The 15,379-nt window shown below is 32.9% G+C and overlaps 2 protein-coding genes across 4 annotated transcripts in view; both read right to left on the bottom strand.

The window, feature by feature from the left end:
• The window catches only part of LOC117123743, a 15,453-nt gene extending 15,196 nt beyond the window's left edge, over positions 1-257 (bottom strand). For all 3 annotated transcript variants that reach the window (XM_033269749.1, XM_033269750.1, XM_033269751.1), the window contains exon 1: positions 125-257. The gene's annotated coding sequence lies outside the window, so the exon portion shown is untranslated. The remainder of the gene's footprint in view (positions 1-124) is intronic.
• On the bottom strand, positions 10-15,379 carry LOC117123735. Its single transcript, XM_033269741.1, has 11 exons — positions 15,320-15,379; positions 14,975-15,152; positions 12,244-12,460; positions 9,963-10,150; positions 9,338-9,564; positions 7,891-8,046; positions 3,345-3,584; positions 1,093-2,943; positions 380-384; positions 125-263; positions 10-33 (listed from the first exon to the last, which is right to left on the bottom strand). The coding sequence occupies exons 1-11, from the start codon at positions 15,377-15,379 to the stop codon at positions 10-12; spliced, it is 3,285 nt and encodes a 1,094-aa protein (XP_033125632.1).

Raw genomic sequence — 15,379 nt, 5'->3', positions numbered from 1 at the left:
AGGAGGGATTTAAAACAGATTGACTGTCAAAAACTATTAATAGAAGAAATAAAAATTGAATTATGAATCATATCACTCAATTTAATAGGTTATATTGCATTAACTTTTTTGAGAATCATCTTACCTCAAGCAGTTTCTTAAGTTCAGCTCGAACTAACTTCCTAAATCCAATCGTTTGATCAGAATGTAGCCGGTTGATGGATGCGCATGGTGACACAAGCGGCGACTGTGGAATACTGTGTTTCCTTTCCAATGCATCAAGTCTATAAGCACAATTATAAAATTATTGTATGTATGTATGTTGTGTGTATATATATATATATATATATATATACTGTCTCTTATACACATCTAGATGTGTATAAGAGACAGCTCCTACGTCGTCTATTAAAAAAACATATAATCAAAATTAAGTAGAGATACAAAAATGATAAGCAACAGCTAAAAAGTAAACGTAAGTAAACAGCCAGAAATAGAACCAGAGCTTTCGGACAACACTAGTCCCTGTCTCTTATACACATCTAGATGTGTATAAGAGACAGTATATATTCTCTATACAGGATATATTTCAAACTCATCACACAAGCTGATAGATTTTTATGCATTGTATTTTTGTATTTTACATATTTTATTCTACATTTGCAATGGAAGTTTCGGTTAACCAATCACAACATTATATTCAATAGGCATAGCCAGGAAACAGACTGCTGTCCCACAACCCAAAAACACGTTCAAAACACACAGCCATGATTCTGCACAGTCTAGAGAAGCAATCCAATTTCATGAGAATACAGTACAAACTAGTCCAAACCTTGAGCGCTTTGAGACTTCGGTATAAGGACTATATAAATCCAACCACATATACATTATGTTACATTTTATCTTTTGTAATCTTACATGAGACACTTAGGGATAATGATTTAGGACCGCAACAAAAATATCAGGTTTTGGTTGCTGACTGACCAACTGACTCTCATTACTGAGCTAGGGGATTAGCTTTTAAAGTATTGGCATTTACAGAGCATCACCATAATCAATAAATTTCTGTTATAATAACAAAATATTACAGTCGAGTTTGTTTCATTTGTTTACCTTTAGTGATGTTTCAGTTGAGACCTCACGTGTCTGTTGTTTTCTGAGACGAGATGATTTTTTAATCTTTTCTTCATCAATTTCATCAGAATCACAATCACTCTTCTTCAATTTCTTTTCGGCAATCTCTTGTTCCTCCTTCTCTTTCTGTTTAAATGCATCGTTTGACAACTGCGATGTATCGGAATGAATTTTTAAAGATTGTGAGGTTTTTGACGACTTCTTAAACTTCCTCCTCTTTGTTTTGCTAATTTTTGAAATTCTAGATTTGGTTTCTTGGTCTTCACCATCTGGTTTCTTTAATTCACTTTCAATATTATTTGATCTTATTTCAAAACATTGAGAAGATTTTGACCGCTTCTTCATGGTAACCTTTGATTTACTCATCTTGTCTTTAGCCTCAACGTTTGAATTTTCTTTATCTAGGTCAGGTCTCATAGCGACACCAACGCGTCTATTCTTTATCCCTTGATCAATTCCATCAACATTATCAACTCTAGTACCATCAGTTGATGTTGTTTTTTCTATATTGTACCAATTTTCAGTAAGCCACATGCAATTGATCAGGAGTTGCTGTGGAAGTTCCACTCTAATTGCTCTTTCAGTTGTTTCTGATGAACTATGGGTATCAAATGGTAAGACTTTCTTGGACCACCTGGACATCCATTGCTGTACCATAACCATCTCCTTATATACTGCTCCTGGCACAAAATTTACATCTAAAAACAGTTTTTGACCATCTAATCCAAGCATTAGAGATCCCTTTGAGGATCTCAGCTTTGTAAGAGATGATCTTGATACTCTACTTGAGCTAAGAGAAGACATTCTTGATACAGCTCGAATATCATCAAAACTTTGGTTTTTTCTATATCCTAATGAACCCTTTTGGCTAAGTCTGCTAACTGGCCGTTCATCCTTTTCCAGGACATCAACCACCTCTTGTTCTGCGCCCTTGTTGTTTAGTGTTGATAACAGTTCAATGGACGGTAGCATCTTTTTCTTGAAGAAGTAGCTCTGTTTACTTCTAAACAACCCTTTTATTTTACTTGGTACACAACCGTCAGTTTCATGTGCCCCACTTCTGGTTAAAGAAAAGCTCTTTGACAAGTTTTCAAAGCATTGGCTTCGCAATAATACAGCATCGCTTAGTTCAACACAATGTTGAGGTTTTGCAATTCCAAAAGCCAGAGTACTAAGCTCATGTTGCCGAATCTCGTCAGCATAGCTCCTCAACAGAGGAATGTTGTCAGTCTTCTTAATGCCATGGTAACTCACTGACTCATCAAACTTTCCAAAAGCTACTAAGAAAAATGTCTCCAAAAAATCAAGGAAGACTTTGTTTGTTTCAAAACTGCGTGCACCAACTTTGAAAGTTGAAGCTTTTGATAATTGCTTTTCAATTGTTTCCTTGCTTTTTGGTGGTGTGCAATAAATTCCAAGTATTTGCTCCTCAACAGACCCTAAAATTTCCGTCTTACTGATCAGTGACCTTTTCTGCTTGAGGCATTGCTTTCTATAATAAACATACAAAGGTTCAAGTGTTAAAGTACTTGAGTTCTTTTTCTTTTCTGCACTTTCGTGAGCTTTCTCTTTTTTCTTCTTCAGTTTTGTCATTACTCTCTGAAACTTCTCTTCAACTGCAGGAAGCACAATCTTTGAGCTGTAGAATACTTCTCCAAGAACCTCTGCCACATCCTTTGAAGGAGGAAGGTTTGAAACTGCTGTTAGAAGAATATCTTGAACCTCATCTTCCATGTTTAGGAAGAAAGAGAAGGAATGTAAGAACTTGGACCACTGTATGATATCTTGTAGCACAGACCTTGACTTCTGCTGAAAGGTAGGGAAAGTGTTCTGAAAGTGAACAAAAATATTGCTGAATAAAATTTAATTAAAAATCTTCACAATATAATCATAATAACTTGAACAAAAATACAATCAGTAATTATAACAATAAGGCAATTTGTTGTTAAGGACAGCGCATGCTCATACCCAAGGTCAATTGTTGTGTGTTTGTATTTATGTCGATGACCTTGATACAAGCATGCTCAGTCAATTTAAAGTAACAGCAATTTTGATTCTTTAGTTTTCTAACTACAAAAACATATTTTCTATAGCACCACTTAATTAGACTTACAGCATTACTTGAAACATATAACAGTGATTCACTAGCTAGCTGGATGAGAATAAATAAAAACTATTGTGCAAAAATGACTTATTTGAAAAAGTACTGTTACTAAAAAAGCAGCACTTACTAGAGAAGAGCAAACATTCTCTTGGATAACACGATACTTTCTAACTGCCATTGTGAGTTTGTCTCTCACATTTAGCAACCACACAATTGTACAAATATCTCGAAAACACTGTAGTAGCAACTTTGTTGAAAGTCGTGTTGGGTCAGAGTTCGTTAGTAATGCCTTGAAGTCAACTGGACACGTAGTGTACGAGGCAAGCATTGTGGGAAAATCACATGTTGTGTCTTGATCTTGATCGATCTGTAAAAGTAGAAAAGACACATTCTTTTCAATTTATCAAGAAAAAAACACTAAAAAAAAACAAAAAAAAAACAACTTAAACACAGAAGAATTGTTCATTTTCTTACAATAATAAAAGACAAAATAATACATAACCTGATTTACAAATATGCAAATATCTCACATTCAATGTCTGCAAATAATCCCTACTATCTAAACAATAAAAATATGAACATGTATATATATTATGAAATATGCAGGTGTTATCAGCAAGAGACTCACACCACAGCACTAATCACTAAGAAGCATTTTGAGGGCCAACTTAACTTTATTATGTGGAACCTTCTAAACAATTTTTTTGGCTGGCCACCCAAATTTGATCATCCAAAAACTACATTTTTTTCATTTTATTAACATAGTGCAGGATACCTGTGTAGAAAACAATGCTGAGATCGAATTTATACTGTCAATACGGTAAATGTATATGTTGGATAAAGAAATAAGAATCGTTTACACTACTGTAACTATTATGCAGTTATTGTAAGTGGGTGAACTTGCTCTGTCTTTCCGTTGACTCAGCCAGCCCACAGTGTAAATAACAGGGCAATTTACAACAGGAGTGCCCTTTTTAAAATACAAAATGTATTTTAAGTCAAGGAAGGACAGTTTCCTGGATTTTGTAGGAAAAATATTGAATAAAAAAAAAATTACTGTATTAACTATGAGCAGCTGAGGTTAGAGGTGAAATATTAGTTAATACTTCAAGCCAAATTACCAAAATATTAATTTAATAAGTATTGACATAGGAGGGTCTGTACCAATGGAGCATTGACATAAATAGGGGGTAAAGTTGGTGCCTCTGGAGTTATCCCTTGGCTTTCAGATGTCATTGACATAGATAGGAGGTAAGGTTGGTGCCCCTGGAGCTATCCTTGGTTTCAGAATATGTCATTGACATTCCATTTTGTGACAAAGAGGGGCAGTTGTGGGAATTCAAAATAAGATTGGACAAGATAAAGGTTGGATTTATTCATGGTTCAGATAGTCAAAAACAAAGATCATTTTCATTATTAAAAACTTTTAGCAATTTCACTTCCGAAATAATTCTTCAACTATTTGAGAGCTGATTCATTAGTTAACCATGGATTAGATTAACCATGAACCTATATAGGTCCATGGTTAATCTAGTTCAAAATTCATTTCCACCTTTCCATTGCTTAATAAAAACAGATTATATACATCCAATAGACTAAGTCCTCCTTACACATTATTATAACACCAATAAATATTTTCTATTTGAATAAAATAATATTCATCCTCTGCATGATTTATCTTAAAATTCCCTTCAAATAGTTTATCCAATCATGCAACATTATGAACAAAAATACAATGTGTTTAACACCAAAACATCCGATTTGTTGACCTTAGCAGGTGACCTTATTTTTGCCCCGTTTCCGCAGTGAAAAATAACAAAATGGCCACTTTCGATAATTTATCTGATAATAAATGCTGAGGAAACACAGCCTTAGACTTAACATCCTTCATCTTCAGCTAAACCCATACCTTGATATTTTACATTGATACCCATGATCTATTTTCCAGAGCCCTCACATACTAAAACTTGTGCTCAACCCATTATGTCCACTGAGCACTCAAGCTTACTGGGTAGCATCTCCCTTGTAACATTAGATTTATATACTGTAAGTGGAATGCATGGCATCTTCTTTTCCCTTCCTTATACTAAGCCTGCGCTTTCTTTTTGTGAAACAAAAGTGAGCCTTCCTTTTTTAAACAGTAAGTCCTTCCTGAAGCTGAACACTCACCAACACACCTTAAAACACAACCATCACTTGTATTGAACCCTTTCGTCACAAGCACAAACCATTTCCTCAAATGGCTGATCCTGCCTTACATCTTCTAAATATAACTTTGCTAACATCCTGATTTCTAGGTCAGTCATCATGCAACCTGAAACTACACTTTACAATGATTCAAGTTGCTTGCAATGGTTATCTTGCTCATACTCAACTTATATACACTTTCATTTCTATGTTATTAATGAGTGATGACTAATGCTAATATAGTTGCAGAAAAAACAATCACATGGTTTCCAAAAACCATGAGTGTCAGTTACCACTTCACAAGCAATGTCCACTCCTTAATAGTACTTCCTTATTAACTCATTAAGATCATATAGATGAGCATTTGGCATTAATACATCTCAAAAGATTACAGAAAGTGAAACTCTTTAAAAAATATTATTTTTTGATGTGGTAAAATCTAAGCCATTTAAATCTACTGTATGGTCAATACCAAATTGAGTAGGGAGTGGTGGATTCAGAGATACGAATTCATGTGTCAACTACAATTTGAAAAATGAAACTATATTTACCAAAAAGCTTATGTATATCTCAATCAAAACACAAAAGTATTTCTTTGAGAGTAGAAATTTATAATCACTTAATAAGTTTTCAGAAATATAAGATAAATTTAAGGAAATGAAATAATTATGTTTTTAAATAAATATATTAAAAGTATAAAACAGTCATTATTGAAAGCATACAAATATAAATATTGATTTTCACAAAGGCACATACTGTAAAAATCATAGGAAGGAGGGACAGAACTCAGCACTTAAAAGAGTAATCATAAACTGATTTTCTATAGCTTTCATTCTCATACTGGACTTTCTTGACTCCTAAAAAAATACATAGTCAAAAGCTAAATGAAATACATTTTTTATGGCTAAGTCTGTAAAGTGGTAAGTTCTCTCATCATTTGTATTATTTTCATTTAGAATAATGTTGATGCACTTCATTTGTGAAGATAAACAGCACATTATATTTTAACATTCAACAACACAATAAAACAGCTGTGAAGTGACACTAGCCAAAGGGTATCAGGACTCCTCTGCCAATAAACCACAAGTTTGTGACAGCATGACATTGAGGAAGGAAGGCACTGCAAAATATGGGGTAACTAGATGGCAGTGTTCTTCATTTTTAATGATATTCTCATGGAATTAATCCTCATGATTCACCTCTGAGGTTCCAACAGGAACATTGCGTCACCATTTATTTTAAATTTTTGATTGTATTTTTTTGTTTTCAACTTCGTATAATATTTTAAAAGGTGTTAGTATGTTCATTAGCAGTAATGTGAAAGTTGTGAAATAATTCAGATTCATACTACTGTAATGTGTGCATTGGCAAGATATGCTGTGGTTTAAGTAATTTTACAAGACAAAATATACACATACTATTTAATAATACTTTCCTGTTCTTTCAAAAATTTGAAAAAATTGGTTTATTAACTGTTATTCAAATTAAAATGTCTTTGAATAAACACTGCCAAGTGTATTGGGTCTGAAGTAGATTTCTTTATTAATGAAACAAAGCTAGAAATTGCCACCTGGTAAAATACCTTGGTAGCTATGTTACAGTCAAATAAAGATAAAAATTAATCCTCAGATTTAAGCACATGCTTTAGGGACGTCTTTGCATACAAACAAAAATTAATTTCCTAAGCTCTATCCACACTGACAAATAAATGTGATATGCCCTTATTTGGGTGTAATATACAAATTTTATTGAATCTCTCTCCAACTACTCATTTATTTTCCTCTCACTTTCTAAAGGCTAACACTCTTCCTATTCAACTCAGATATCAGTTTCAACTTGGCTGCCTAACTTTTAAGGCACTACACAATATCACTTTTTAAACTTTCTTTCAGCTTCAATGCCCCCTTGTTCTTTAACTCACTCCCTTTAAAAACCAGAAATTCTACAAGCATCTTATCCTTTATCTAACCTCAAAAGCTATCTCTCTCTTTCCTTGGTTTAGTTTATTTCCCTCTGTCTCTCTCCCCCACCCCATCCCTCTATCTCTCTCTTTTTTGATCAGGCTGGCCCTAAACTTTTTTTTGAACTTTTTTTTTTTTTTTTTATTTTATTTTTAACTTTGATTTTTTGATTTTCTTTTTTTTTGTGCCTTATTATTCTGCTTTTAATTTTTTTTATAGTCAATTTAATTTTAATTTTAATTTTATTTATATAATATGTGTAATAATTTCTTTTCCTTTGTTACTTGGTTATTATTATTATTTTTTCATTTTAATTTCTTTGTTTTTCTATTTATATTTCCTTTGTTACTTGTGTTACGTATTGAGGATCCCTAATGATCAGCTCCGGCTGGATGGACCACCCTCGTAAAATATTGTTGAAATAAAAATAAATAAATAAATCATGCCCATATATGGCACATCACAAAAATTTGTCACAAAAAATTTCATAGTGTGGAACTTTAAATTTTGAATACCAATACGTACCAGCTTTTCCTGAGCTTTCATTAATTCTTGTACATACCAACGCGAGCATGGCATTGTGCAATTAGAGGCACTTAGAACTAACAGAATCAGTTGGATGATATCTGATGTCTCACGACGCAACTCATACTCATCTTGCACAGCTTCACAATACGTCACCTGCAAAAATGCATTCACCAAAGACATTACAATGAGGTTCTTGAAATTAATAATTTTTACTAAATAATTAAACCTATATCAATAAAACATGAAAGTATATAGAGGAGTATGTGGTATTGCGGTAGATAATACCACATACATAATTTATTTAATCAGATTTAAAATACCACACATGAAGAGTTTGCAAAAGGTCAGTAGAGATAAAAATAGTCATGAAATTTTATATGAAATACGGAATATATACTGACAGGATAAAATGATTTGAAGGACACAGACATGTACTCAGCTCAGGACTAGAAACTATGATCTTTCAACTGATTTTTAATAAAAGGCCCAAGGCCTTACCACAGTCACAATAACTTCTTCAAATTATATTTTGATATAGATTGGTGTTCATGAAATGAAACAAAATGAATATTGTAATTACTGTATGCTCACAAAACAGACACAATTCAAGTTGCCCTTTTGACACATGTGAACACATGCCACCAAATTTTTAACAAGCTAGTGCAAAATGTCCGCTTTGATTTTGGTTCCTTATCTAAAATATCTGCACGCCTGATTATAATTTTGGACTGAAAGGTCAGATTTCTTATCTTTGAATTTATCTGAGATGCATACAATATTTTACTATTTCTAGTCTAGATAGGATTGGATTTTAGGGATGCAGTGTATACACCAAGAATAAACAATGCAAGTCCAAAGCAGACTTTGTTCCAGTCAGGGGTGGTACCAGGATTTTAACCGACAGGTAGCTCAAGGTCCCCCAATGGAGGTCTGATGTCCCCAACGAGAGCATAGTGGGCATTGCTCAAAATTTTTCCGAAAGTGGTCAAGGAGGTGGAATATATGACAATTTGGGGTTTCAAAGGCTTATCTAATCGATTTTATAGTCTACTAATGTGTAAATTAGAATTCATATAATTTTTTTTCTCCCGAACGAATTGTGGTTTTTCTCCATCGGGGAGCAGGTGAGGCCAGGGGGACCTGGCCAATTCCCCACCCCACCACTGGCACCACTTGTTTCCAGTGGGGTCCTCCTTGTTTTGATTGGACAGTCTAAGTTTCTGTTATTATGTGTCAAGTGTCAGTTAATAACTGGTCTCAGCTAATGTCTGGACTAATTGTGTTATAGTATTATCTTACATATAATATTAAAATTACTTAATATTATTATTATTATTAAATGAAATAAAATGGATTAAAATTTTTAATTTCTATTTCTTATTATCATTATAACGTTTAAATACTAATAATTAATAATTATTAAACCTCTTGAGGATGTGCTTACTTCAATTCCAAGTGATGGTTGAGGGCAGAAGTAAGGTGGAGCAGGCAGATAGAAGTCATCTGGCACCAATCGATCAAACTTAGCAACCATTGCCAAACACTTCTGCATGAGTTGACAGAGGAGCCATGGTGTGACATCAAGCTTAGCAACAGTGGCAGCTGTCAGGATCTCTTTGATGCTACGAGACAACTGCTCATGGAGAGCTTTGTCAGCTTCTGTTAGAGACGCTAAAATAACAAAAAGTAATTGAATGTGCTAAGGACTGTTACAGTAAGTTGAAATTGTTTGCATCATGTACACTTGCATCTGTTTACATCTTGGAAGGGTATTGGTAATGTGTGTGCTGATTTGATATTTTAATCAGCGATAAGACAAGTTTGTAACCTGTGATAAAAACTATACTAAAAGGTACAATTTTCTAACAATCTGTTATTAACTGTATCTAATAATATATTATTCAGAAATGCACAGTATTTTTATGGGATAAAGAACAAAAGAATTAAAGATATAAACAACCATTTATTAAATATATTGCGGACTAAGTAGCAAAGAATGAAACAGACACAATGCCGGTATAATTTGCAGTACATGTCTTTGAGACAAACAACAGTAAACATTTCTGTACCTATCGACAATGACTTCTTGCATGATGTGAGTAGCCGAGTTGGAGATGACTTGAACTGAGCCTTGTGGTTATTAGAGAAATTTTGTTGCTGTGGCGCTGTGTACTGTGACTGGTGGATAACATGCATCAGGTTCTCCTTCACAATCGATAGTGGATGGAGATCCACTGGCAAAGCTGTATTCTTGACCCTGTGTAAAAAAGAACAAAAACATTTACATTCAGAAAAGATGCAAACACTTTCTTTAAAGGGCAAATCAAATGCCAGGTGTGTACGAGTTAAACACAGACGTGATGAGTCGTTGAAAAAATGCACGGGGAACCATCGCATTGTAGAATATTAAACATTGTAGAATAGTAAATCAACGTCTACTTTTTACGTAAACTCAAGTCCTTCAATGTCAGCACTGAGGTATTACTATTATTTTTTAAAACTGTTATATTAAGTATACTTGTTAGCAACTGTATTTTATGGTACAGCAACTTATCTCAGGTCAATAAACATAAAATACTCAAAACCATGAAATCTGCTCGTAAAATTATCGGCTCTGATGTCGATAATTTTGATGACATATATTCAAGAACTGTGCTGAAAAAGCTTGATAATATAATTAAAGACATGTCACATCCTATGTTCTTGCAATATACCTTTAATAGATCCGGTCGCTTACGTCCAATAAAGTGCAATACTAATAGATTAAGAAGATCTTTTATTCACAACTCAATCTATATGTACAATGATGACTTTTATAGATAAACTTCAGTAACTAACCCTTGTAAGTAATTGTATCTTTTTGTATTTTCTGTCCTTAATTAATTTTTATTATATGTCTAACTTTTATACTAATTTTATTTTTGCATCAGGAAGACGAATTTTACTTGCATTTCATGTACCAGTGACAATAAAAGAATCTTGTATCTTGTATCTTGTACGTATATTCAAGACAACCTAAGACTGTCTCCGACCATAAATCATGTCGAGCTGCATTGCACGATGCTAAGTTGGCCTTAACAGAGCAATATCTCAATGTTCCCCTTTGGGCAAATATAGATAGGGCTACAGTATCTTATATAACTATGGAAAACTGTAGCTAGATTTTTTTGTCCCAAAATAAATGTCTATGGAAATAAGCTTTTCCAAAATTAAATAGAAATATTTAAAAGTAATTTTCTATCAATGTACCATTGTGTATTTGGTATGCATAAGCTGTGGATAAAGGAAGTTATCTGTTACAATCAAATCCTCAAATAAATGTCAATTAAATCTATCTTTCCCAAAAATTAAAGATAGGTAATTAAAGGTAATTTGCTATAAATGTACCATTGTGTACTAGGTATAGATATTCTGGCAGTGGATATGGGAAGTTAGCTGTTAGAGATTCAGTATTGTATTTATCATCAATTAAAGATATAGTAGTCCGGAGGCCTCCAAGGTTGAAGCGGGAATGGGATAATGCTACATGCAAGGCAGCTGTATATGGACACAGTGCAATTCAACAGGTTATTACCATGTCATCTTCAGTCAGCACTGAGTTGAACTATTTAGGAAGGGAAGTAAATAACAGGTGGATAGTCTAGAAGAAGACTTAACTTATAAAGTACAGGAACTTAACCAATGAACATTCAGCATTTACAGGAACTTAACCAATGAAAAGTAGGCTTAAAAAATTGGCACCCCTCACTGGCTACACACTCTAATACCATCCCGTGCTTGCTTGTGCTTAACATATTTTGAATTTAATCACAATTCTTCCAGATAAAATAAGTAATAAAGTTCTTATCCTAAGGATATATTTTGTCACATCAGTAACAATGAGGGATTTTAATTTTTTTAACCAGCTTAAGAACATAAACTACATGAGCTACCTTTTAAAACTGGTCATTGAAGTCCTTTACTGGTACTGACATGAGAAATTAAATCCAACACAATAGCTTATGTCTGGTTATAAAGTATCATGTTCTTTAGCAATCAGACCAGGAGGCAGATATAAGGGGGGGGGGGGAAATTAAAAAAAAAGGAAACAGAAAGAAAGAAAAAGAAATAATTCATCGCAAAAACGCTTCATAGGTTATTTTTGGGCGTCTAGAAAACAACAATTTCACAGGGACATGTCCCCGGACCCCCTAGGGTAGTGTTGTCGCGATCGGCCAAACTTTCGTGCCCCGTTTCGGACATCTCTGGATCCACCCTGCAGCATATTTGTTTGGTAGGAAGCATTAAGTTTTTAACAATTTATGTTTGGTAGAAAGCATTGCTTTTTTAGCAGTTTCACATTTGTCTTACATTTTTTTTTGGAGAGCACTGTGTTCGTTCGCAATTACAGCGAGTATTAGACTACTCTTCCAGTCGCCAAGCTGTTTAGCAAACCAAATAGCCTCCCAATGAAGACCACACACCAGCAGGAGTTGCAATGCGAGATTGACAGTGAAAATGCCCGACAGATCAGACTTCCTGACCGCGACTGAGATTTGATCATGATACACTGCTATCCTCCTGTTATCTGGAAAACATTATAAAAAAAAACATAAATACATTAAGTCGTTACTTGACAAAATGTGTCTTAGTTAGAAATCCGAAGAGTACACTGACTTGGCCTCATTGGTAAATTAGTAGAGCAATATAACAGTAATGAGCATATAAATACTTTTTAGTACTTTAGTTTTCTAATGCAATCTTACAGTTTCCGTCGCTGAAGGTTTAATAAAGTTTGACTTTGACAATTAATGGAAATGTGTCAAATTTTGACACTTGCATTAACATCTAAATGTAGAATAAAAAGGACATGAAAATACCAATCAAAACCAATGTAGACTAACAGTTTGAATGGTGATTCCCTATCTAAAATTCCTTAGATTTATTAGTATGTGCGTATCATTCAATTACACTATCATTTTGGTTGATAATAAAACGGATGTTTTGAATGGAATACATGTCAACATTGTATGACAGGTGAAACCACTCACTGCCTAACAATCTTCATTATTCGCAATATTTACACTTGTTCTGTATTACTCTCCAGTTTTTCTCCAGTTAATAATGCCCAAACTTTCATCATGTGACCATAACAATTTACAAAATCCCAAACTTTCATTATGTGACCATAAAAATTTACAAAAATATATATATATATAACATATATTTTTTTTTTTTTCCTATTGATTTATATATATATATATATATATATTTCAATATTGTTTCTTCTATCCTACCCCTTTTAGCATAAAACATGATTTAATACAACTGATGACTTAGATATCATAGAGTAACCTTTGATATAATCTATATTATCATTAACACATACACTGCACTTCTTATGAAATCTTGAAATAAAAAAGGCCATTGAATGGTAGTACCAGTGTATGTGTGTGGTTTACTATGGTTCAAAGTGAAATTACTCATCTATACCACAGATAGACTGACCAATCATGTAAAAGTTAAAGATCTGCCCAATCAGGTAATGATTAAATATCTGACTATCAAAAAAGGACTTACAATTTACGATTTATAAATGAAATTTTACATTCTAATTATTACACTTTTGTGAAATTTTATTTTTATTTGAACATAATTATTATTAAAATTAAAATGACTATTTTAAATGAACATTTAATCTTTTTAATTGAATTTTCTATACAACAAACAGTACAACTGGTGTAATTGCTCTAAGCTCTAAATGAAATACATATGTTAATGTTAATTTAAATGTATAAAAAAATATAGAAATATGTAAAAGCAATGTTGAAGGTTGTCTTTCACTTTTGTTGAGGCAATATAACATATTTTGAAAGTAATTTTTTAAATAGTTATTAGTTTTTCTTGTCATAAGTTTGATCCTATTATTGGACATTTCCTGCACACATGTCGATCAAGTTGACAGAGACAAAAATGGTCACCTCAGTTAAAATTAAATTAATTGTATGACAATAATTTTGAGGTATTTGCATGGGAGAAAATACTAAAAAAATTGCAAAATCATAATGAAAATAAGTTGAGTGACACATATTTTGAAACAATCAAAGAGATTTAATTGATGCTGTGCTGCGGTAACGTGCATACAAGGTTTGGGATGAAGTTTTTGGCGTTTTACATGACATCAGTCACATATTTCTTACTCATAGACAACTAGAGCCATCAATGTGCCACAGTTAATTTCTCACTACGGACACACATTCTCTACTAATCCTATATATGGGTATACAATGTGTGTATATTATATATTCACAATGTCATGGCTGATAGTAATGGTAATACAGTTAACGTAGTGTTACTATTAATTTATTTAATTACTAACATCCCTTTAACATTTTGAAAACATCACACTTTTAATACAAATGGTTCCACAAAGGGGCAAAACAGCTTAAATTATTTCTTACAACCTTGCCTTATAATACATACATTAGTTATTCAAAAAGGTATCTTGATGTTTAACAAGTTTAGCACATATTTCTTGAAAATCTATTGCCACCAATAAATTACCCAAGAAGTTAAAGAATTAAAGAAAATATTGAATTTTTCATTAAATTCAGGCGCCAGATGAAAAATACTTTTTGGCATGTTGAACAACAATTTTTTTCCAAGACACAAAAAGCATATTTGACAAAAAAATATTTAAAAACAGGACAAAAAAGGGGCGTAACCACTCTTTTTTCCAGATCACAAATTAGAAATTCATGGATAAATATTTAAATTTGATTTAGGTGGTAGTATATTTTTAAGTTAGATTATTAGATATAAACATTTCTCTGTGTATGTTCATCAAGTATTTATGTTATTTTCAGCTTTATATTGCAAAGTACTATGATCCACAGTAAAGATGTGAAACACATGCTAAATTGAAAATAATAACAATAATAATCATTTCCTAGATTTATAAAGCGTGTAATAAACCTTAAGTGCTACATAAACTAAAATAAAAACAAAACAAAAAACACCAAAAAGTTTAAAAAAAAAAAAAAAATTCTTGCCATGTCAAAAGAAGAAAATTAATATTGGAATGCTTTACAGCATTACCTACCAATATTTTTTTCAGGAGAATCTAATCTTGGAAGAGGTTGTGGATTGTAAGGAGGATATACGAACAAGGACTGATTGCTGAAATACATAGCCATAAATCGAGCTAATGTTGCTACTGCAATCTTGGCAGCAGGTTCTATCACACAAGGCAGCACTGGTGGGCTAGTGGTTTCATCATCCTGCAAGAATTAAACAAAATGGATGATTAATTTTCAGGTTAAAATTAGCTTTATTTCCCAATTGCATGACGATTTCCTCAGCATAGAAATCATATGACACTGTAAACAGGTGAAGTGAGCATGTGTCCAGTGATCGAGGCGCAACAGAGAAGAATGGTTTTTTGTACAATTGTGAGCACAACAGCTAAAACCATGAGTGCACACTTTATCAGATGCGCTCTTAACAT

The sequence above is a fragment of the Anneissia japonica genome, unplaced genomic scaffold, assembly GCF_011630105.1.
Source record: "Anneissia japonica isolate Jap-2015-1 unplaced genomic scaffold, ASM1163010v1 scaffold1104_len307771_cov217, whole genome shotgun sequence".
In the NCBI taxonomy this organism is placed as follows: Eukaryota; Metazoa; Echinodermata; class Crinoidea; order Comatulida; family Comatulidae; genus Anneissia; species Anneissia japonica.
Note: the sequence above shows the minus strand (reverse complement) of the source record. Positions and strands in the feature narration are given on the sequence as shown.